Genomic DNA, 24,509 nt, shown 5'->3' on the forward strand with positions numbered 1-24,509 from the left:
TGAATGCTGAATGCAACCCTGTTGAGTCAAGTCCTCTGAAGTCCCTTCTCAGCTAGAAAACACCCAGGGCTGCCTTTCTGACATTCCCACGGTCAGGTTTCTTCCCTTTTGAAGCAACATTTTGTCATTTTGCTTCATTTCAGGAGAAAAGCCAGAAATATGACTTAAACTTAATTTCCCCCCACGTAGTTAGGGCTATGGAGAAAGCACAGGAAGACACGCCTGGATTCAAGATCTGGAACACGGGTGAGAGAGAGAGAGAGGAGAGGGAGAGGGAGAGCGAGCACTCTCTTATAATGTCATGGAGACCCTGGTGGATTTGTATTGTCAACCCACAAAAACAGAAACCAGTTTAAGAGGCAAAGAGTTTATTTGGGATCAAAAAATTGCAATTTGGGGAGCACAGACACAGGTAGAAACCCATATAGTGTCCCAGTTACAGGAGAGGGGCTCAGGGTGTTGATGGGAAAAAGGGAGGATGAGGTGAGTTGTACTGAGTTCACTGGTGCTGGCTGAGCTAAGTACTTCATGGATTGTACACAAGTCTGTACTCATAGATTGGCTTGAGATACGGTCATCAGGCCAAAGGCTGGACTTGTCCTTCATCGACTGGTTAGTGATTCGTCATCGGCAAAGTCCACTTTCATGGGTCCTTACAAACAGGCTATTCTTGTCTTTACCAACTTCTTGGAATGTTGGCGGTTTGGTCTAGTTTGAAATATAAAGACAACAAGTTGTGCAAGGCCGTTCCTCTGAAATGGCTGCTCCGGCTCTGTTTTAATATGGCTCCACTCATGTCACCTTTCACAGTAGTCACTCATTCCACAAATATTTATGGAGCCAGGCGCTTTGCTGGGCTCCAAGAGTCCATCATCGAAACCAACGTCATGTCCCTGCCCTCCTGTACCTCACAGGGTGTTGCACATTCACATCTGATACAGGTTCAAGAAGAGCTTTGGCATGAGAGTCCCAAAGACTGGACACGTTGCCTCTTGGTCCTCCCACTGAACAGCGGTCCTCAGTTTTCCTCCTCTGTAAAACGGGTTCAGCCATCCATGCTGCGTAGTTCAGAAGGGCTTGTGGGAGGGCCCCAGGAAATGGCATCCAGGAAAACAGAGTAGAAGGATGGCTGTAGTGGTTGCTCCTTATGGCGTCTGTATTGGGTGCTAAGAACTGTGTGGGTCATTTTCTTTGAATCCTAACTCCACCTGAAGTGGCTGGTGCCGTCTTGCTTATCCAGAGGCAGGAACGGGTCAGAGCGGTTGAGTCACTCTTCCAAAGAGGCTCAGGACTCCAAAACGGAAAGGTAACTGAGAGAGGACACCGCTGGGGAGAGTTTGATGCGACCTGAGAGTTTGGAGTGCCACGTTAAATACCACATGTACTTAGACTAAAAGATTCTTGGTTGTTTATCTGAAATTCACATTTAACTGGGCATCCCATATTTTTATTTGTTAAACCTACCACCCCACAGAGATTCTGACGTCAGGCTGGTGGAGGCCCGGGGTGTGGCTGAGACAGGAGGCCTTGGAATGAGCCACCAGCCCTGGGGCTGGTGAGCCAGGGGGTGGGTAGGAGCCACGAGAAGGGGCAAGGACGGGAAGGCCCAGAATCCCTGCGATGTCTGCAGCCTCCTGCCCCAGGGTGATCCACCAGTCCTGCCCCGGGGACTTCAGCCTCAGCTCCTCAGCTGCTCCTCGGGAATTCCAAGCAGCGAGCTTTGTGCTGACCCGCCCTGCTCGGCGGCTCCTCTGGGCCACTCCCACTGCCATTTACACACAAATCCCTGTAGCTTCCTTTTGTAACCCGGTTACTCCCAGCCGGCTTCAGTTGTCCTGCATCCTCATTAAAACTCAACTCTCCTAATTCTTGGACTTGAAAATTGGGGATTCGGGGATCCTCGCATTTGATTCGTTCAGCCATTCCCTGTTTAACATTCACCAAATTATTTTTGAGCACCTACTATGTGCCAGGGAGATAGAGAATTGAACAAGAGGCACTAAATAAGAAATCAATAATAGGAATTTATACTCAGTTACTAAACATGTATTACATATTAAATTATGATTGCCATAAGCACCTTATAGCAGGGGGATCCATTTTATTGAAAAGTGGGTCCAGGAAGGCTACCTTGAAGAAATGAATTTTGTGTTTTTTTTTTTTAATAATTTTATTTACTTTTTGATTTTTTCCCCCAAAGCCCCAGTAGCTAGTTGTCTGTCATAGCTGCACATCCTTCTAGTTGCTGTATGTGGGATGTGGCCTCAGCATGGCCGGAGAAGCAGTGCCTCGGTGCGCACCCGGAATCTGAACCCGGGCCGCCAGCAGCGGAGCGCGCGCACTTAACCGCTAAGCCACAGGGCCGGCCCCTGTGTTGGGTTTTGAAGGATGTGTAGGAGTTACCTGATAACAACAGTGATAACTAAGTGGTGCCAGACACAGCGCTAAATAATGACTTTTACTACTGGAACTGATTTAATCCTGATGACGCTCTGGGAGGTGTTATTATCCACATTTCACAGGCCCAGAGAGGTTAAGTTACTTGCACAAGGTCACACAGTAAGTGAATGGCAGCGTTAGGATTTGAACCTTCCAGGCTGGCTGGGGTCTGGCTGGAGCTCAGAGAATGGAGCTGAAGCAGGAGAAGGGAATCCTGCAGGCCAGCGAAGGCTCACTTAAGAATTTGAGACTTTGGCCAGAGAACAATGGGAAACCTTTGAAGGGTCTTAGAGGTGGGGGGTGGGAGATGGGGGTGTGTCCTGGTCCAAATTGAAATTTCAAAAGATCCCTCTGGCTGCTGAGGGTGGGGGATGGGAGCTGCCTGGGGCCTGGGGGCTGGTGGGAGGCTGTTCCCTTCCTGCCCAGATAACAGATAATGGTGGCTCCAGAGCCAGCCACCAGCTCTGCAGAATGGAGCTACGCGGCCGGAATCGACCGTGGAAGACGCTCAGGAGGTAAATCCCACGGGGCTCTGGGGTGGGAGCGGGGAGAGGAGAGGTCAAGGGTGACATCCAGGTCTGGGGCTTGCAGAACTGGATGGGAAATCCGGGAGCTTGGTGGCCTGAGAACACCTGAGAGTTGAGTTTTGACCAAATTGCTCTATGTCTGGGATTTCTTTCTGCCTTTGGTGTGTTTTTTGTTGTTGTTGCTAAATTGGTTGCTATCGCCTTTGAGTGTTTCCTGTCTGTTTTGTTTCCCTTTCTCCATAGTATTTGTTTCTCGGTATTTTAGAGACCAAGAGGGCTTAGATTTCATTTTTGTTCTGAATGTCTTCCTTTTTCAGACGGGTAAATTACTTAATCTCTCTGCGCCTCAGTTTTCTCATCTGTAAAATGAGGGTAATAATGGTACCTGGTTCCCAGAGTTATTGGGAGGATTAAATTAATTAATACCTAAAATGTGCTTAGAACAGTGCCTGGCACGTGGTGAACCTCGATAAGTGCAAGGCGCTCTTCCAAGGTGAAGATGATAATATGGATGCTGCTGCTGTTGTCATGACAACGAGGAGGGCGATGGAGGCAGGGGTGGCTGTGGAAGGAGGCTAAAGCCCAGAGAAGTCACTCCAGTTACTTAGCAAGTATATGTTCAGCGTTTTTTGTACCCAGTAACAACCAAACTATTTAAGAAGTTAAAAGCTCAAGGAATTTACATTACACTCAAATAAGCTTTGAGAGACTCTTGAGTGCCAGAGCTGCTCTAGACCCTGGGTGACAACAGTATATATGAAAACGACAAGTTTCCTGCCTGGAAAAGCAAATATAACAACACTTAATTTTAGAATGTGTTAAGTGCTGGGGAGAAAATAAAACCGCTGTTGTGACATGATGTGATCCCAGGGGGCCTCCTGGAGGAGGTGACATTTGGTCCTGGATCTGAAGCAGAAGGAATAAGTGCAAAGCTCCATAAGGGTTGGGATCTAGTTTGGCAGGAGACAACTGGCACATTTCGAGGACCCCAAAGTAGGTCAAGGTGGCTGGAGGGCAGTAAATAGCTGAAGGGGAGAATTAGTTGATTTATATTTCTACATATTGCCATCGATGAAATTACTGGTATTCGACTTTTTAGATTCATATGCAAATTTTAACTTCATGCAGTTCAACCTAATAGATTGTGCAAGAAGTTACAAAGTCCAAATTGGGGCCATGGTTGATGCACTGGAGATCTTGTATAGATACTTCAGGTAAGAAGAAAAGGCCACTCATTAGACAAATATTTATCGAGAAACTATTACGCCCCAGGCCTATGCTGGCCCCGGGAACACTGGTGAACAGATACACAAGTCCCTGCCTTAGTACAGAGGCAAAAAGTAAATAAACAAAGAAATACGGTGCTTAGATGTTGTGCTAAGTCCTAGGAAGAAAATAACATGGCGACGTCCCAGAAAATGTAAGGGAGTCTGCGTCAGATGGCTGGTCAGGAGAGGGCTCTGGCAAGAGGTGGGACCTGAGTCGAGAAGGAGCCACATGTGAAGGAAGGTGTTCCGGGGGGGAGACTGGGCGCATGAGACCCGAGGTGGAGCGAGCCTGGAGAGGCTGAGGATGAGCTGAGGACCGAGGCCAGTGCTCCCAGCGCAGAGGGAGGGAGGGGGAGTCATCTTAAAGTAGCCCGGAGGGGGCTCTGCAGGCCATGCTCAGAGCAACAGGATTTTCTTCTGAAAGAGAGAGTTGCAAAGGTTTTCTGTAAAGGACCAGAGAGTAAATATTTTAGGCTTTGAGGGCCACATATGGTCTCTGTTGCAACTATTCAGCCCTGCCATTGTGGCACAAAAGCACCGGGGACTATAAACTAATGAACGTCCATGGCCGTGTGCCATTAAAACTTGACTTGTGGACGCTGAAATTTGAATTTCATATAATTCATGCAGGCCACAAATTTTTATTTTTTATTTTCTTCAACCATTTTAAAGTGTAAAAAGCCATTTTTAGCTAGAGGGCCAGACAAAAACAGGTGTGGGCTGGATTTGGCCCCGGGGCTGTAGTTTGCAGACTACTGTTCTGAAGTCATGGGAAACCATAGGAGGGTTCTGAGCAGGAGAATGAAAGGTTGTGATTTATGGTGGGAAGGTATGAAGACACGGCTCAGTGCCAGAAAGTGGATGTAACTCTGTAGAATCGAGCAATCGTTTAGTCATTCAACAAACACCGAGTTCCTGTAATAGTCATGATGCTGCTGGAGGGGACCCAGGATCTGTAAATCACAGTTCTACACTCGCAGAGTTTATAACACAGCAGGGGAGTTCGAGAGCGAGATACAAATACTTACAACTTTAAGGTCAAAAGAGAGACACAAAAAAAGCAAAAGTTGCATTGAAAAATAGCAAGGTGGAGGACAGAGGTGGCTGGAGTGGAGTGAGCTGGGGGAGCTGGTAGGAGTTGAGGGGAGGGCATGCGGAGGAATTGGGATTTTATCCCACGTGAGATGAGCAGGCTGTGGAAGGCTTTTTTAATTGTGATAAAATACACATAATGTAAAATTTACCATTTTACCCATTTTAAAGTGTACAATCCAGGGGCATTATGTACATTCACAATGTTGTGCAACTGCTACTATCTAGTTCCAGAACTTTTTCATCACCCCAAAAGGAAAAACCCTGTACCCATTAAGCAGTCACTCCTCATTTCCCCTCTCCCCAGTCCCTGGCAACCATAAATCCACTCTCTGTCTCTATGGATTTGCCTATTCTGGATATTTCATATAAATGGAATCATACAACATGTGGCTTTTTGTGTCTGGCTTCTTTTACTTAGCATAACGTTTTCAAGGTTCATCTATGTTGTAGTATGCATCAGTACTTCGTTCCTTTTTATGGCTGAGTAATATTCCATTGTGTGCATATACCACATTTTGTTTATCCATTCATCTGTTGATGGACAATTGGGTTACTTCCACCTTTTGGCTATTGTGAATAGTGCTGCCCATGGAAGATTTTGAGCAGGCAGGTAACATCTTGTTAACGGGATCCCTCTGTGAGGGATGCCGTGTGAGGAGGAGCCCAGAGAGGGCAGGAGGGGAGGCAAGAGACCAGTTAGAACAGGATTCTTAGCCTTGATTGCACAGTGCGATCCCCTGGAGGGTAAAGCATGCAGTCCAGCAGAACTGGGGCAGAAGCCCCAGGTGATTCTAAAGTGAAAGGGGATGGAGGACTGGGAACCACTGGGGAGAAGGCTACAGGGGTCCAATGGGTGAGCAGGGGCGGTGGGCTGATTGAAGGGATTGGGTGATGAGCAGCCATGTTCAGAATACACTCTGAGGGCAGAGCCCCAGGCTTGTTGATGGTTTGGATGGGGGCTGTGAGCGAAGAGGGGTAGTCGAGGGTGGAGGTTTGAAGCAAGCAGTGAAGGGCGAGTCTGTTGACCAGGATGGGGAGCCCTGCAGAGGAGCTGGTGTGAGGGGGGTTGAGAAGTTGGGTTTGCCGTGCTCAGTGGGAGGGCCCAGGAGCCCCCCAGGCTGAGAAGTCACACAGGCAGGGGCATGTGTTCTGGGGGTGTGGGAGCTCAGGAGCCAAGCAGGCCCCCAGGCGAGAAGTCAGGAAAGACCCTCTGGACATGAGGTGGCACCTGGGATATGAAGGGTGGGTGTCATTCCAACAAGGGACGCAGGGAGAGCGAGCCGTGGTGGGTGACACTTGGGACATACTTTCCAGCTGCAGTGAGAAATGGAGGTGAGGTGGGAAAGTCAGATGTGGAGCCAGATTCCGGGTCCTGATGGAGGAGTCAGGGTTGCATTTAATTAGTGGGGAATTGCTGAATGTTTTTTTGTTTTTTTTTTTTTTTTTTTTTAAAGATTTTATTTATTTTATTTTTTCCCCCCAAAGCCCCAGTGGATAGTTGTATGTTGTAGCTGCACATCCTTCTAGTTGCTGTATGCGGGACTCGGCCTCAGGATGAACGGAGAAGTGGTGCCTCGATGCGCACCCGGGATCCGAACCCGGGCCACCAGCATCGCAGCGCGCGCACTTAACCACCAAGCCACAGGGCCGGCCCTAAATGTTTTTTGAATACAGAAATGAAAGTAATTGTAGCCAATGTTTGTTTTGAAAGTTCTGTTTATGGCAGGTGTTTTCATATCCATTAATTCATTTAATCTTCAGTACAACCTTATGAGACAGGAAGTACTATTCTTATTGTATAGGTGGAAAACCAGGTGTAGAGAGTTATGCAAATTATTTAGGGTTCTGCAGCGAGACAGTGGCAGACATCATCCCAAGTAGCTTGGGTCCTGCGTGCACATGGGCTTAATTACCTTTCCATGGTGCTCTCATGTGGGGTACAATTGGAGATGGTGTGCACTAGATGTGTGTTGGAGGGTGGAAAGGTAATTTGCCTTTCTATGGACAAGAGTTATTTGCATTACTATTTTCTACAAGTTACAGAGTCAGAAAATAGCCCAAAAACAATGAAAGGTGCTGGTGACCCAATGGGTAAGCTAGACAGGCTATATACTTATCTTTTTTTTTTTCTATTTCATACTCTTTCACAATTTTCCTGTTACATTTATTAATTATTTTTTTTAATTGATGTTTTAATAGTTTTTAACATTGTGAAATTTTGGCTTGTACATTTTTGTTTGTCTGTCACCATATATATGACGCCCTTCACCCCTTGTGCCCACCCCCCACCCCCCACCCCCCTCCCCCCTCCCCCTCCCCCCTTGCCCCTGGTAACCAGAATACAGTTTTCTCTGTCCATGTGTTGGTTTATATTCCACATATGAGTGAGATCATACAGTGTTTGTCTTTCTCTTTCTGGCTTATTTCACTTAACATAATACGCTCCAGGCCCATCCATGTTGTTGCAGATGGGATGATTTTCTCTTTTTTTTATGGCTGAGTAGTATTCCATATATATATATATATATATATATATATATACACACCACTTTTTTTTTTTTTTTAAAGATTTTATTTATTTATTTTTCCCCTCAAAGCCCCAGTAGATAGTTGTATGTCATAGCTGCACATCCTTCTAGTTGCTGTATGTGGGACTCGGCCTCAGGATGGACGGAGAAGTGGTGCCTCGGTGCGCGCCCGGGATCCGAACCCGGGCCACCAGCATCGGAGCGCGCGCACTTAACCACCAAGCCACGGGGCCGGCCCTACACCACATTTTCTTAATCCAGTCATGAGTCGAGGGACACTTAGGTTGCTTCCACTTCTTGGCTATGGTGAATAATGCTGCAATGAACATAGGGGTGCATAAGCCTCTTTGGATTGTTGATTTCAGGTTCGTTGGATAGATTCCCAGTAGTGGGATGGCTGGGTCATAGGCCATCTCTATTTCTAATTCTTTGAGGAATCTCCATACCGTTTTCCATAGAGGCTGCACCCGTTTGCATTCCCACCAGCTGTGTGTGAGGGTTCCTGTTTCTCCACATCCTCTCCAACACTTGTTTTTTGTCTTGGTGATTATAGCCATTCTAACGGGCGTGAGGTGATATCTTAGTGTTGTTTTGATTTGCATTTCCCTGATGATTAATGATGTTGAACATCTTTTCTTGTGCCTCTTGGCCATCTGTATATCTTCTTTGGAGAAGTGTCTGTTCATTTCCTCTGCCCATTTTTTGATCGGGTTGTTTGTTTTTTTGTTGTTCAGTTGTGTGAGTTCTTTATATATTATGGAGATCAACCCCTTGTCAGATGTATGTTTTGCAAATATTCTCTCCCAGCTGGTGGGTTGTCTGTTCATCTTGATCCTGGTTTCGTTTGTCTTGTAGAAGCTCTTTAATCTGATAAAGTCCCACTTGCTTATTTTTTCTTTAGTTTCCCTAGTCTGGGTAGGCATGTCATCCGAAAAGATTCCTTTATGACCAATGTCAAATAGTGTGTTGCCTATATTTTCTTCTATGAGTTTTATAGTTTCAGGTCTCACCTTCGGGTCTTGGATCCATTTTGAGTTAATTTTTGTGAATGGCGACAGCAGATGGTCCACTTTCATTCTTTTGCATGTGGCTGTCCAGTTTTCCCAACACCATTTATTGAAGAGACTTTCCTTTCTCCATTGTATGTTCTTAGCACCTTTGTCGAAAATTAGCTGTCCGTATATGTGTGGTTTTATTTCTGGGCTTTCAATTCTGTTCCATTGATCTGTGTGTCTGTTTTTGTACCAGTACCATGATGTTTTGATTACTATTGCTTTGTAGTATGTTTTGAAGTCAGGGATTGTGATGCCTCCTGCTTTGTTCTTTTTTCTTAGGATTGCTTTAGCTCTTCGGGGTCTTTTGTTGCCCCATATAAATTTTAGTATTCTTTTTTCTATTTCTGTGAAGAATGTCATTGGGATTCTAATTGGGATTGCATTGAATCTGTAGATTGCTTTAGGTAATATAGACATTTTAACCATGTTTATTCTTCCAATCCATGTGCATAGGATATCTTTCCATTTCTTTATGTTATCATCGGTTTCTTTCAATAATGTCTTGTAGTTCTCATTGTATAGGTCATTCACCTCCTTGGTAAGATTATTCCTAGGTATTTTATTCTTTTTGATGCAATTGTAAATGGTATTATCTTTTTGAGCTCTCTTTCTGTTAGTTCATTATTAGCATACAGAAATGCAACGGATTTTTGTAGATTGATTTTGTACCCTGCAACTTTGCTGTAGTTGTTGATTATTTCTAATAGTTTTCCAACGGATTCTTTAGGGTTTTCTATATATAAAATCATGTCATCTGCAAATAGTGAGAGTTTCACTTCTTCGTTACCTATTTGGATTCCTTTTATTCCTTTTTCTTGCCTAATTGCTCTGGCCAAAACCTCCAGTACTATGTTGAAGAGGAGTTATTAATTTATTTTTGAAGAAGTAATACAATCACATTGTTGGTTGACATGCAAAAGATATAAAACGTGTAATGGTGAAAAGTCTCCTTCCCACTCTTGACTCCTGGCCACCTGGTACCCCTTGGATGCAACCATTGTTAGCCATTTCTTAAGTATGCTTCCAAGAAATTCTATACATAATTAGCAAACATGTTAAGAAAAAGATACACAGAGAGGCTTGTGTATTTTTTAAAAACTGACATTATATTCCACATATTGTTTTTTTAACTCAACAATATGTCTCAGATTGTTCCATATCAGTACATAAAAGTTCCCAGATTCTTTTTTCACAGCTGCATAGTATTCTATTGTGTGGCAGAACCATGTTTATTTAATCATCCCTTATTGATGGCATGGTGACTTCTGAGTAAATGGCTAACTGAAAGGCATTAAGGAGTGGTGAGTAGTGGGGTAGAGGAGACTGCAGGAGAAGCTTTCTTAGCGGAATGGGACTATTAATAGTTCCTACCTCAGTTTCCTCCTCTAGGAAATGGGGTTGGTGATTCTTTTATTTATTTATTTTTTTTGTGAGGAAGATCGGCCCTGAGCTAACATCTGCCAATCCTCCTCTTTTTGCTGAGGAAGACTGGCCCTGGGCTAACATCCATGCCCATCTTTCTCCACTTTATATGGGACGCCACCACAGCATGGCCTGACAAGTGGTGCGTCCGTGCACGCCCGGGATCCAAACCTGCGAACCCCGGGCCACCGCAGTGGAGTGCGCGCACTTAACCGCTTGCGCCACCGGGCCCGCCCAAGGGGTTGGTGATTCTAATGGTGCACACCTCATAGGGTTGTAAGGGTAAATAGGTTAGTTCATGTACATTGCTTAGAATAGTACCTGACACCGTGCTTGGAATCAGAATTTATCATTATCTTCCTTTGGAAAGTTTGATGGGGAAAGAAGGAAGAAAACTGGGTTGGAAGCATCCAGAAAATACCTTTTCAAGAGTAAGTGGAGAGCGAAATAGTAACAGCGACAAAATGAGCATGGACTGTGTGTTGTGTTGTTACAAGTCCTTTGGAGAACTGAGCCCTGGAATGTTTCCAGGTAGGTATTCTGATTGCTCCCATTGTACAGATGAGGAAATCAAGGCACGGAGGATTTCGCATCTCAAGCAGGACTGCTCAGCCGGCAACTGGGGGTGCTGGATTGACACCCAGAAGGTCTGTTGCCAACAGCCACACACTCAACTCCTGCGGGGTTCTGCCTCTTGATGTGGGGAAGAAAGGAAAAAGGCTAAGGGACTCAGATAGGAAGGCATGTGACAGAGGGAGCAGGGTGAGGGGATGCTGGGAGTGTTGGGCTGGGGAATCCTGCTTTCTGCAGCAGGCGTGAGGCAGGAAGGAAGATGCAGACACACCGAGGCCAGAGGAGGGAACTGGCTTGCCTTAGGTGGTTTGGGGAAGTGGGGAGATGGGCTGAGCGGAAGATGGAGTGTAAAGGCCAGGAGGAGGGAGAGAACGGGTTAGGCGGTGCGAAGAACAGATGGACCATCCGAGTGGCTGGAGCGGAGTGAGCTGTGGGGGCTGGGAAGGAGACGGATGAAGTCAGAGATCAGGAGGGGGCACTGATCCTGGAGGGAGGCAGGGGGCCATTTTTAGCACTGGGGCTTTGACTGAGTGAGATGGGAGCTACTGATGGATTTTGAGCAGAGGAGGGACAAGATCTGACTTGTTTTAAAAGGCTTACTGGCTGCCTCTGTGTGTGTGTGTGAATCCTGAGTTTTCTTTGCAGTCCAGTCCCCCGCTCCCCGCCGGCAAGCGCCTGCAAGGGCAGAAGGAGGGGGGCTCCGGTGGGCGACTACTGCAACCATCCAGGTGGGAGATGAGCTCTAATACACGTGGAGCAGGGTGTAGACCCTGAGGGCACAATGGTGAAGGACTCAGACAACGACTTTGCCTCGTGTAAGCTCTGTCTAGTGCAGAGTTTCTCAGCCTCTGGAACTAGTGACACTTGGGCCTGGCTGGTTTTCTGTTGTGGGGGCTGTCCTGTGCCTTGTAGGGTGTTTAGCAGCATCCTGGTCTCTTAACCTTTAGATGCCGGTAGCCTCCCCCTCCTAGATGCGACAACCCAAAATGTCTCCAGACCCTGCACTGGTCTAGTGGGAGAGAAACAAACTGAGCAAATAAACGTGTTCTTTCCATAACGGTCTTTGCTAGGAAGTAAAAAGAGCAGGTAAGGGGAAGTCCCAAATCTTCTTCCTTGTGGTGTTCATTTTGTTCCTGCATCCTGTCCATCCCTCCCCACCCGCCCTGCGGCCATCTGCCTGATGGTCATGCACCACCCCCCTGCTCTTTCCACGTGCCCTTCTCTCCTCCCTCCATTTGCCTAACTCTGCCAGTCGCTCCTAGAAAGAAGTGAAAAAAAGAAAAGACCTTCCAGAGGACACCTCTTCTCCGAGGTAGGGACAAGTCCTAACTGCCTCTTTGTGGCTGTAACATGACTCGGTCAGCTCCGTGCTCTGAAGGTGAGCCCTTCTGTCACCATGCCCGAAGTTGGCCTCTGTTCCAATTGGCCAAAAAGGAACAAAACAAAACAAGATATTTAAAACACTTCCCTGCCCGAATCCCGGCCGTTTCTCATAACGGACAGAGAGGCCTGCTGCTCGGTTGAGGCAGATAACTCCAAGCGTGCTTATTTTCATAGTCAGCCGAACAGGCTATCTCGGGATGCAGCTTGCCGAGGCTGTTCCTCCTGCTGCTCGCTGGCTGCAGGCCAGGCCGAGTGGAGAGCCATGTCGGGGAGGCCAGGCCCCGGCTAGTAAGGTGCCTGGGGAAGGGAGCGGGGTCAGCCCTTCCTCTCCTTTGAGGCCAGCTTTATCACCGAGACGTTCTGCCTGGCTTCCTCCAGCCTGCTTCTGTCCCCCGATTCTCTCTGTCTCCCGGGAATATTAAGAGACACACGTTTTAATCTATTTTTATTAGTTCATTGCTTATTAAGATCACCACGGAACCTGCTTGTTTAGGCCTGTGCTGCCTTTTCTATCCAAGGCCACAATGGTTGGGTTTTTTCCTTCCATTTCATTTAAGCCAAGGTTTCTCCACCTTGGCGCTGTGGACGTTTTGGATCACATAATTCCTTGTGGGGCTGTCCTGTGCTCTAGCAGCATCCCTGGTCTCCACCCACTAGATGCCATTAGCTCCTCTCCCCCCAAGTTGTGACCACCCAAAAGTCTCCAGACATTGCCACATATCCCCTGGGGGGCAAAACCATCCCTGGTTGAGAACCACCGATTTCAAGGAATAGAAGAGCCTGATTTTAGAGATGGCAAAGTATTCCCCTTGACATCTTGCTGGAGGTTTGTAGGGAGAGAGGAGCTTTTTCTGGGCCTTCGAATGAGTCTGATCTAAAGGTCTCCCAGCTCCCTCCTTCAGTACTTGAAGCTCATTCTCGAAGGAGTTGACCTCCTAAAAGAAAACACAGATCATGCAGTTGCTGTTGGTAGATTTTAGCCTTGTTTCTGCTCTGTTTGGTTCGGCTTCTCTTTTGTGTTTTTTTCTTTTTTTCTTTAGAGACAGGTGAAGGTATAAGGTTTAGGGACGTGGAATCATAACTGGGTTGGAAGTCTGGTCTCTGGCACTTGCCAGCTGTGTGACCTTGGGCAGCTCACTTCATCTCTCTGGGCTTAGTTCCAGGTCTCTAACAATGCTCCCTCCCTCACGGAGTCAGTCTGTGTGAAGTGCTGATTTAGCACAGTGCCTGGCCCAGGGCGAGCATGCAGTAGCTGCTGGGACCACTCTGTGCAAGGCGGGGGGGGGGTTTGAGAAGGGCCACTGAACGATCTCTAGATGGAGGCCAGGAACATTTGCCTTCTTTATTTCTCGCTTATCAGCCACATTCCATCAAGCCCAGGACTCGCCCTTAGTAGGCCTGCCCTGGGCTTCTTTTTCAATCCGTGTCCCTCCCAGGATTCCATCTGCCACCATACCTTTGTCTCTGTCCCCAGCCGAATTGCTGTTTTCCAGATAACCTCAGACCTACGCGAATGCCAACAGCATTCCTCTCACAGAGCTGAGCTGCCAGAAGAAGCCGGCAGCTTCCTGCTCTTTGCCCCAGAAAGCATTTCAAGTGATCAGAGAGAGGGAGGGAGGAAGGGGGAGGATGCAGCTGCTTATGCAACAAGCTTTAATCCCGGGTTAAAATCCACCACGCGCACCGGCGGCGTATTTCATTTCCTCATTACTGGGTCGTGAAGTGAGTTGCACACGAGATCTGCCACTGACTCGCAGTCCTGTTTGTTCCCCCAAAAGCAGCCACCACAGACAAACGGCATTCCCGCTGGCATGACGGTGGAGGGCTGCTGCCCACAGCAAGGAGGAGGAGCAGGGTCTGATTAACTCTGGCCTCTGCCTCTTGTCCCCCATTTGGTCTCCCTGCACCCCCTTCCACTCCCAGGAAAAGGAGGTCCCTGCCTTCTGGTGGGGCCCATGTCTGTTGTCCTGAGTCCTGGACCTTTGTCAGGCTGGGTGGCGGTGGAGGTGTCCCTCCCTGCATCTTGGCCTCTTCAGCCTAAAATATAACAACGGCAGCAACAAAACCCCGTCCCTTTTTATAAAGCCTGGGCCCTGCCCCTGCGGTACAGTGTGTTTGGTTTCCTGGCTGTTCCTGTTTGATATAAGATTCCCAGCCAGGAAGAATTTATGTACATGCGGCGGGCATCTGTTGTCCACGTGGGGGGGCGGGGGCAGGGAGAGCGGGCCATCAGCTCTGCGTTTTCTTTGTGGGAACGAATGGTGTGGGACAAGAGAGCCCACGAGTCCTAATTTCAGGAGAGGGGAGACTTTATTGGGCCATTGCTTTACCTCCTGGCATATGGCTGTGTCTCCTCTGGAAGCTTTCTCCAGCCTCTAAAGAATGATGTTTATTTAACTTCTGTTGTTCCAGCTTGCTGTTTTAAAAAAATCTTAATGAAGCACCTTGTCTTAAAAAAAAAAAAAAAAAAGGAAGAAAAGAGCAAGCATGGACATTTTAAGAGCCTTTCAGATTTGCCTTGTCTTTCTCAGAGTGCAGACCAACTACAAAGGCAGCTTCAGGGAGGAAACAGGCAAAGACCTCCTAATACTATAGAAATGGGTGGCATTATAAGCAGCTCTGAAAAACTAGTTAATATTTGACTGGGGAGCAGAGCCAGAGATGGGGGTGGGGGTGGGGCTGCCAAGTGTAGGGCTGTGTGTGAAATAGCTGTTCCATCTGCCTTCGGGGACGAAAAGAAGCCGCTCTCTGTGGAAATAAATTTAAGCCAGAATCCTTATAAAGCTCCTGGGATTTGTCTGCCCACTGAGGGCCCAGTTCCCCAAGAACACGCATACAGGGATGATTGTGACAGGAAGGGCCGAGCAGTGGGTGGAGGCCTGACTAATAATGGGGGTTCTTGTTCCCTCGCTGAGTTTGACATCTTTCTTTCTCCCTCTGGATTTAAATGGCTTCTCAGACGGAGAGGCACTGCCTGTGGCCTGGATTCAGAAGGTACACGCCTCCTTGGGAAGCAAAGACGAGAGACAGCAGCTCCCTCTCTCTCTCTCTCTCTGCATCTGCCGGGAGAGCTGCAGCTGGTATTTTTCCACAGGCCTTTGCTGCGATCGCAGGGCCTAGTTTTTCCCAGCCAGGCCCAGAGTCCGAGAGAGGGTTAATAGGCAGGAAGCTGCAGGCCTTGCAGACTAATACGGAAGTCAGATTTTTGTGTAACTGACAGGTTTAGCAGGCCTCAGAGGTGGGGGAGGGGGCGGGAGGGGAAGGGAAGTTTGTAGATCTAGGCATGTGGCCTGCTAGGAGCGCCTTTGGCTTTTCTTAGGGTAAGGACGGAGAGGGGGGCCCCGTGGCATCCTGGCAGGGAGGCAGGAACCCAGTATGGTTTTCCTCTTGAGTACTGAGGGAGAGAGGGGCGAGAGGTTAGCTCCTGGGCCCGGCAGATGGCTCTCTGGCCTGCATTTCCAGGAGGCATTTTGACAATGACTATGCAATCTTGACCACTCTGCTCCCCTCCTCCCCGCAGCAGCCTGGCTCCTCCGTCCCCTGAAAAGCCCCGCTGCTCTTTAGCGATTTCTTGGGGCTCCCCTGTCCTGGCTGTTTTCCCCCAGCTCCTCAGCGGCCTGCCTCAAGCCCCTTTCTCTTGTCCCCTTGGCTGTCTTCCTGGGGCTCCCCCCTCCTCAGCTGCACTTCCCCCCCGGGGGGGTGGAACCATTCTGCTGGATCCTTCTAGAAAAGGGCCAGCCTTCCTCCTAGCAAAGAGCCGTGTCAGAGGGGGCAGGTGAGGGTGAGCCCTTTCAGCTCACCCCAAAAACTGTCTTCCCAGTGGCCTCTGGGCTTCAGGCTTTGCTGGAGCAGGTCAGGCTGGCTGCCCTGGTTTGCCCGTGCCGGGAAATCTAGCCAGGGTGTGTGAGAAGTGCGTCTGTGGGCCCCTTTCCCAAGTTTTTCTTGCTGCAAAAGGCCTAGCTTAGCCTGTCTTTTTCTATGCACAGGATGGCTCTTGCTCACCAGAGCCTCACAAAGATAATCGCTCAGGAAGTGTTTCAGCCAATCCGGGGCCGCCTTACACTCCGATTTGCCGGGGCAGCCAATCGGGGATGAGCTTTTATTAGGCGGCCAGATCATCAAGCCGAAGTGCCAAACCCTTTTTCTGTGAGAACTAGGAGCCTGTCCTCCATGTTTTATAAGTATTGACATTACACAGTGTTAACAATGCATCCACAGAGGTAAGCTCGACTTTTTAACCATCTTTTCTCCCCCTCCCTCTGAGACATCCGAATTGTGGGCGAGCAGTGTGATTTCTCTGTGGCTGGCCGTGCCACACTCACCCCCACAGCACTTAGGTTAACTTGGAACTGTTTAGAGAGAATTTTTTTGCTTTCTTGGGTCACATGGCTAAGGAGCCATTAGCCATAGCTTGATTTTGCAAACTGGCAAGGGCCTGGCACACCTTTTCTTCCACCACTACATGGTGTTTCTGGAATAATTTGAAGCTAGATCCTGGTATGCCAAAAAAGAAGTTTTTTTTTTTTTTTTTTTCCCCTCCTCTCTCTTTCTCTCTCTCTCTCTGAGCAGTTTCCCCCCCTGCACTATTGTCTTCTCTTGTGTCACATGCCTGCTGGGGGAAGAAATGGAAGGTAAGCAGGCAGGCTCCTGTCCAAGGAGAGCTCATGGCAGACAGCAAAGCAGGCAAGTTTACCTCTCCAAAGAGGTTCTGGGAAGGCTGGACTCAGTTCTGACAAGAGAGGACCTGTGTTTTAAAAAGAACCAAGCCCTCAGCAGCAGAGCAGTGCTAAGGAGAGATTCTAGCTCCTGGGGCCTAGGTGGGTGGTGGTGTCTCTACATGGTCTTCTCTCTCCCTACAGGGTTTCTTCACTTGAAACTACATTGTTCAGCCTTTTTTCCTGACTTCTGTTGATACAGAGTGTTCTTCTGCAAGCCAGCCTACAGCCAGCAAATGTTTCTGAAAGTGTTTTCTAGGCTTTGGAGGAAGTTTTTGGAGAAGGGCTGGGGTGGGGGGGGGTAGGGGGGAGAGATATTGGACAACATCCTGCAATAAATCTGTGAGGACTCTTTTTGAATCCCTTAGCTTTCTATTCTTGCATGATTTTCAATGAACTAATGTATCTTTTATCCTTGTTTTCATTTTCCTTTCCCTTTTTTACATTGTATCATCCTCTGTCCTCCTGTGTGATAGAGTGCAGAGGAAATAAAATCATGTCTGTGGCTCATGACAGCATTCCATATTCAGTTGTTGGGTTGTGTTGTTGTGTGTGTGTGTTTTTAATAATCCCATGTAACTGTTTAAAAAAATTTCCTTTTTGATCAAGTCCCAAATCTGCCAGCCTGTTCTCTCTTCTTAACTGTGGAAAAATGAGACGGTTGCTTGAACATTTGTTGGGTAAGTAGAGCAATCCATTTCCTCTGTGACCATGTATAAAGAATTTGGCGAACATTTGGGGTCTGTTTGTAACAGGGGGTCTTCTCTACAGCAGTTGGGGGCTTTTTATTAGCAGGAACCAAATAAGGGCTTTTTAATAGTGTCTTGATTTTAGGTGACTGTTTGAATCCACTATTTTTCCTGATAACCTGCAGCTAGGATTGAAGATTACACTTCCTGTTTACCCTCAGACAGGGGAGAAATGTTCAGTTCATTGTGACTTGACTGGAGACCTTTAATTGGGTTTGTTTGGATATTAGAACTCTGGGTAGGTGATCTGCTTGTGAAATGTGACGAAAGTGCTTGTTCTTAGAGTCACAGAGCCTTAGACATTGGTGGGGCAGGAGCTGGTGGTGGAGGTGGTATGTGTGTGGGGGTGGTGTCAGTACTTCACGTTTTAGGATACTTACATGTAGTGCAAAATCCCATTTACCACCAAACTTGGTCCTTTTTCCAAGCCTGACCCACACATTTGTATGCACGCTTGCCTTTACTTATGATTTATTTCTCACTTTTTACATTTCCCCTGATCTCTTAATGCTGTAGTTAGAATTGAAGAGTGAAAAAACTAGACTCTCCTTTAGCGTTAGCTTCAGAATTTCTCGAGACGTTCACTACATAAATTTCCAGCCTGGAGACCAATCCAGCATGAATGTAAATGCTGGAAATATGTTCAGTTGCTGTGTTACGCCAACTTTATGGAGTCCATAATCTTTTTTTCTTTTAAATTAGTGTCCAGCTACCTACCTTTGAGCACCAGTAGGAAAAAAGCTCATTTAATAATGAGGAATGTACCAAATTCTAAGTTAAGAAAAGTCTGTCAGGCCAGCTTCTTAGACTAAAAATGCAAGCAGTTAATGATGTTATATACTTAAAACTGAACAGTGTGACTGCCCCACACAAGTATAAGTAAGTTCAGACACTTAGCTATTTTCTTTGTTCTTATCTCCTGGCTGTAAATGGAAATTACATGTAGAAGTTCTTGTGGCCTCCCTAGAAGAAATATCTAATCACAAGACTCCTGGTTTGATGCCTTCAACGTTTACATAATGGTGTGTTTGTTGGGCTGGAAGGAAACCTCAGGGCAAGGCATTTGTCCTCTAAAAGCTTGCATTAAAATGGCTCCCACAGGTTTGCAAAGCCAAGATCTGTTTTCAAGTGTGCAGCCCCACCAAGTTCCCAGCCCTCGACCAAGCTAGCCACTTTTCCTCTGGTACTCACCAAGCATGAGTCTGTAAAAAGTTAATTGCTTTCAAAAGTAGCATTCTTTTCCAGTTTCACTAAGGGGGAAAAATAAATGTCTGCATTGCAGCAGGACTAGGTAGGGATAGCAGTGCTGGCTCACAGAACAGCCCAATGGGGTTCCTCTCTCCAGCTTTTGAACCAATAGACTTGGAGGAAAGGTTACAGATTGACAATTGCAGTGGCCGGACTGAGAACCGGCCTTCTCGAAATTTCTACCATCTCTGTTCCTTTTAGGAGAAGCAAATCCGCCAAGCTCAAGAGTCTCCTACATTCCATTCCTAGGGCCTCTCCCCCTCTCCTCTCTTTCTTTTTTACATCAAGGTAGAATGTTCTCTCTGCCACGATTGTAAATTGCAGAGGGAGGACCAGAATGTTGGGTTGTTTTCCTTTTTCCTTCTGTGTCCTCAGTCCCCAAAGAGGATGCACAGCTGCAAGGAACAAACACAGACACACTGGAGCTTTTGATTCCTCTCTTTTTTTCCTTCAAGACCCTCCAGGATGGATTCACTTTTTGCTTTGGGAAATTAAGTGGCATTCACGTGGGGGAGGGGGAGTAACTGCTTTTATTAGCTCCAGAAAATGCTCAGTGTTCTGTCTGTAACTAGGAATTAATTATATATAATCACTCAGTAAACTTTCTACAGAGTTTTTCTAATTGCTGCCCATGAACATAGTTAGCCTGTTGGAGCAGAGTCCAGTTACTTTTGTAATTAACAGCTCAAAGATTTGAGTCAGAAAGAAAGAAACAAGGGGGCCTCTTGGATTATAAATTAGGGATGAAAACAATAGCTTTTTTTTTTTTTTCTTGTAACCCTTTTTCTTTTAAACAAAACATTCCCCCTTTTCTTTCTCTGGGAGAACAGGGGGGAAAGTGCTTCAGGTCTTAAATGGGAAAGGGGGGAAATGAGTCACTCTTTAAAAAGTAGGGTGACAGTAACCCAGAAAACCCTGAAGGCAAAGGTAGGTTTTTGCAAGTCCAACCACTTCAGATGTGTGATCTCTTTGTTTCTTTTTGCCTTCATTCCCCTTCTCTCTCCTGTGGCAGAGGCAACAAACATTTGTCAGCTGAGAAGCCCTAGATCTGGCTTTGCCTCTGGTTGACCCTGAAAAGAAAGATACATGCAAAGTGCCTTGGCCACCGCAGCAGAGAATTAGTGAGGGAATCTGTTTAGAAGCCCTGTCTTGCTCTTAAATGCAAAAACAAGTAAGGATTCACCCTTGGCTTCAGGTTGCTAAGGCCATGGCTGCCCTTCCCCCTTCTCCCCACTCTCCTTACAGATAAACAAGCAGGCGGGAGCCATTTCAGTACTGCAGCTCGCTAGCTGCCAGGCTGTCCCTCCTCATCAAGATTACCTACCTACCGGCCGGCGAGGGGCCAGCCAGCCGCCTGTCCTTGCCCTGGCACAGCCTTGGGCACCATGCCCTCCTGTCTCCCCTGGAGCTAAAAAGCAGTCACCTTGAAACTCCCCACTCACAGCACCAGCAGAGTTCTGAGGCCAATTCTCAGACCTGTAACCGTAAATTACATGATCCACTATGAGGCTGTTCGCTTGGCCTCTGAAAGCCGGTTTTGCCAAACCCATTGTTAATTTTCAGGGCTCGTTGGGGGTGGACAAAAATCTAATTTGTGAGTATCCTGTGCATTGGCTAAGGGGAATGTTTTCCTGTTGTTTCTCCTCTGCAGACTCGGATTGTCTTTCCTTGATGTTAACTGTCTTAGGACTGGCTGGGTGTTTGGTGGCCGTTTTCAGGCTGAGAAACAGCCTTTTTATTTTACCTTGGCCTCAGACTGGGCTGTAGCCCTTCAGCTTGGCTTTTCAGATGCCTGCTGTCTTGAAGCACTTTCTTTTTACCTAGCGCCTTTTTGGTCTGGCTGCCAAGCTGGTTTCTAATATACCAAGAAGGGGGAATGGGCTGCCTCCCCGCCAGCATGCTCCCTTTTAACATTTTTTATGTTTGCACAGACACCTGTCTGCCTGCAGTTTATGCCACAGGGCTGCATAATTCCTAACCTTCCACCCACCTAATTCGAGGGCAAGGGGGCCTCATCCCAGAGCCTCATGGCGAAGGCTCAGGATCTAAAAGGGAAGGGTTTTCCTTAGGAACCTGTGACTTCACAAACTCCCCCTGTCATTGCAGATTTTTTTTTAAGCTTCTAAACGTTGGGTTGTTGGTGTCCTTTGGTTGAGCTTTTCCTAGTCTGATATTTAGGAAGGTGGCTTTGAAACTAGCAGGGCTGCTTCAACCAGAGCTACAGCTATGGAACAAACTGCTACCATTTTAGCTTCAATACAGGAATGAGGCAGTGTTGCCAGACGCCATTTTAAGAATCCTGCATAAATAGCTTAGCTACCGATGACTCTGCCTGTTTTAGGTGAGTGCTTATATAAAGCTGATCTGCTAACCATTCCCTTCCCCCCCAGATTTTTTAAAAAAATTAATTGCAGATTTAGGGAAGCATGGTTTTTTATTTTGATGTTCACTATTTTGTGCTCTAGAAGAGGAAGATGTTGTATCTTGGGGATTAAATATTTCTTACAGCCTGGACCAGTTTGGTATTTTGAATGAAAGTAAAAAGCTGAAGGAAAAGTCCTTTCGAATGATGCATGATTCTTGAATTGCTGTGCGAGCGATGATCCTCTTCTGTAGAACCAGTCTTGTGCATGCTGGTTATATATTCTAGATGGGTTAGATATTCTTGGTTAAAAGTCAAAGAGTAAGGGCACTTGGGGAAAAGAAATATCTGGGCACTGTGTATCCAGGCATTTTTCTGTCAAAACTAGATGTTTTCTCTTTTCTTTCTCTCTCTCTTTTGGAAGTGATGAGGGGATGAGATTCCTGGGAATTACGGACCAGCCTTGAGTCCTCAGAATTAATAATCAGAAGGCTTAAAACATCCTGGTGAGGTGCACCAGTTCTTCTGCAACTTTTAATTGCTCTTTTTCAGTGCATGCAGGTTAAGAAGTAAGCCTAGGTTTTCTTGCTCAGGCAGTGGGGAAGAAATCTTATTCTTTCTGGGACGGGATGGGATGGTCTTGGTTGTGTTTGCAGGCGCTGTTATTTCTTCTTTAATTGCCTGAAATGTCTCAGTTTGTGAAATCCAGAGGCAAGTGACTTAGGGTAAATGTGAGTGCGAGAGGTGGTGGTGGTGGGAACATACAATGTATACAACTAGTTGATGGTATGTTTTCCTTTTGGGGTGAGAGGCTGTTGTTTGGTTTTTCAACTAATTTTACCCTTTTCTTTAGGGGGCCCCCAGCCACCCCAACAGACCTAAAAAAAAAAAAGTAGTCAGTTTGAAATAAGGGCTTGTTGTTCCATTGTGTTTGATTTAAATAATCCGGGTTGCTGAAAGCTAGCAGATACGGAAGGAAAGATGCTGTGTATTTTCTAAGACTTTAATGTGTTAATGACAGGAGTTCAAAGTCTTTTCTCCAGTTGCAGCTGCCTTTTCCTTTTCACAATCATTGTTATTTGACTGTTTTTTCCTCCCAATGACTGAACAGTTCTTAACCTAAATTGAGCAAGATCTGTGGGGCGTTCAGACAGGTACAAATCTTTTCTCACCACCACTTTTGATGTAATATTCGTAGTTTTTTCCCTCATAACATACTGGTGCTTAACACTAAACCAAAAAACGAGATCAGTGGTGTAGAAAAAAGGAAGTCCCTTTAGATGTGGCTATTCAAAATGACTAATTTTGCATTCTGGTCTTTGCTTTTGTAAATGAAGTTTTTTTCCCCCCCCTTTTAATGCATAGACACTGCAATTTCCTTTAGTCAAATACAAGTTATTGTGTGTGTGTGTGTGTGTGCATGTGCGTGCACGAGTTCCCTTTGTAAGGATAGCTTGCTGATCTGTGAAAAAGATGGTTTTCTGAAATTGTTGTGCTTGAAATCCTTGGCTTAAGCTGGTGGTGCTATTGCTCAAGTTAAGTGATTATGGTGCCCACTTGTAATACTTGGAAAGATAAAACAGCTTAACTTTTTTCCCCCCTCTTTTCTGCTCCAGAATTGATTATCTTAAACTCAGCAGTAAACAGCCACCGCATAACTAGTTTGCATTTTTTTAAACCTCTCAGCAGCATTCCTGCGTGGAGTATTCAGCTCCTCTAGGCTGTTACAAGCCAAATAATTGTTCTCTTGAATACAGCCCTCCTCCATGATCAATACACCTTTGAATGTTTTCATCGCTGCAGAAATCCTTCAAGTGGGTTTGTTGGGCTCTGTTATGCATAATTGTTTCTTTCACCACCGTACATTTTGGTTGGATCACAGATTAGCGTTTTCTCCATCACTCAAAATATGGGATCGGTTTCAAGAAGTTTAGGATTTCGCATACTTCATGCTAGAGAGGGAAACAGAATTCTAGTTGCTAGAAAGATCAAGTTTGCTATTTGTTCTTTTGAAGTTGACATCCACCCATCTCTGAGTGCCGCATGGGGCTCTTTGTTAAAATTTATTTCCAGTCACCCCAAGCAAGAAACCATCAGCTGTATCCATTTGGACAGCCTGTGTATGTTGCAGGCAGAGTGTTTCTGAGTTGAGATTATTTGCCTCTTAAATTGGATAAAAAGTATTAGTGCTAAAATCACCTTCCACAAATCACCGTTGTATTATTGCATGTTAGTGATATGTTTAAATTTAAGAGGCTGCTTTCTTCTGATGAAAACCATTTGTGACATGTCAGTTGTTTTTTGCTGATTTGTGTCACAGCCTTTCTTTACAGATACAGTGTAAATGAAATTGTTAATGGGGTTCAATATCAGAGAGCTAAATGTGTTAATATTCTGATTTAAAACTAGAGCACCTTCCTTTCTTCTTTCTACTGAGACTGGTTAAGTTTGAGGACTCCAAGCTCTTCTAATTTAATTCTGAGCTCTCATCTTTTCCTTTCTATCTAGTTCCCATCCTGAATCCTCTTTCCCCAGCAGTCATGGAACACATCTCCATCTGACCCGAGGTTCCAGGCCTGTTTAGACTCCTCTTTTGTCTTGTCACGATCCCAGACCATGGAACACAGAAGGGACATTCTAATCCTTTCTCTTTTACCCAACCTCCCTCCTGTCCTGGCCTTGAGTCTTCCAAATGGAAAATTCCAGCAGTATCAATTGATGATGCACCCATTTCTTCTTGTTGAACCACAGTCTGATGGAATTGCATCTAAAGTAATTGCTCAGATTCTTATCACTTGATGGTCAGCCCAAACGCTTTGAAAGTTCCAGCATCTCATATAGTTTGCACCTATAAAAGCAGTACTGGACTGGCTTGGCTTGGCGCGCGTGTGTGGGGAAGATACGAAATGGCCTGCACTGTATTCAATGGGAGTTCCAGCAGAGAGAGGGAGAGAAGATTCTGGTGGATCTTCCCAGCAAAGGGGCCTGCTTTCCCCACTTCTCTCCCCAACCCCCAGCTCTCAGCCTGTCTTTTAAATAATCCTTCCTCATTCCACTTTTGTGGTGGAGGATAATTAGTCACAGCTCAAAAGAGTGCTGAAGGCTTTCTCTAAGCCATGCCTGCTACAGAGGGGAAACATCCAGA

General features: G+C 46.4%; 1 protein-coding gene across 13 annotated transcripts in view; it reads left to right on the forward strand.

Moving 5' to 3' along the window:
- The first annotated feature begins 2,826 nt into the window (after nucleotides 1-2,826).
- Nucleotides 2,827-24,509, forward strand: part of ZMYND8 (zinc finger MYND-type containing 8) — a 129,754-nt gene continuing 108,071 nt past the window's right edge. For 2 of the 13 annotated variants that reach the window (XM_087445159.1, XM_087445166.1), the window contains exon 1: nucleotides 2,827-2,954. In XM_087445159.1, the coding sequence (XP_087301285.1) occupies nucleotides 2,911-2,954 (44 nt within the window). In that variant the 5' untranslated portion in view covers nucleotides 2,827-2,910. Of the gene's footprint in view, nucleotides 2,955-15,725; nucleotides 16,511-16,938; nucleotides 17,108-17,454; nucleotides 17,686-24,509 lie in introns of those variants that run through there. The other 11 variants (XM_014787382.2, XM_014787385.2, XM_087445170.1 and 8 more) reach the window with 10 other exon arrangements.

The sequence above is a fragment of the Ceratotherium simum genome, chromosome 21 (assembly GCF_057802395.1).
Source record: "Ceratotherium simum simum isolate JZ-2026a chromosome 21, ASM5780239v1, whole genome shotgun sequence".
Classification (NCBI taxonomy): Eukaryota; Metazoa; Chordata; class Mammalia; order Perissodactyla; family Rhinocerotidae; genus Ceratotherium; species Ceratotherium simum.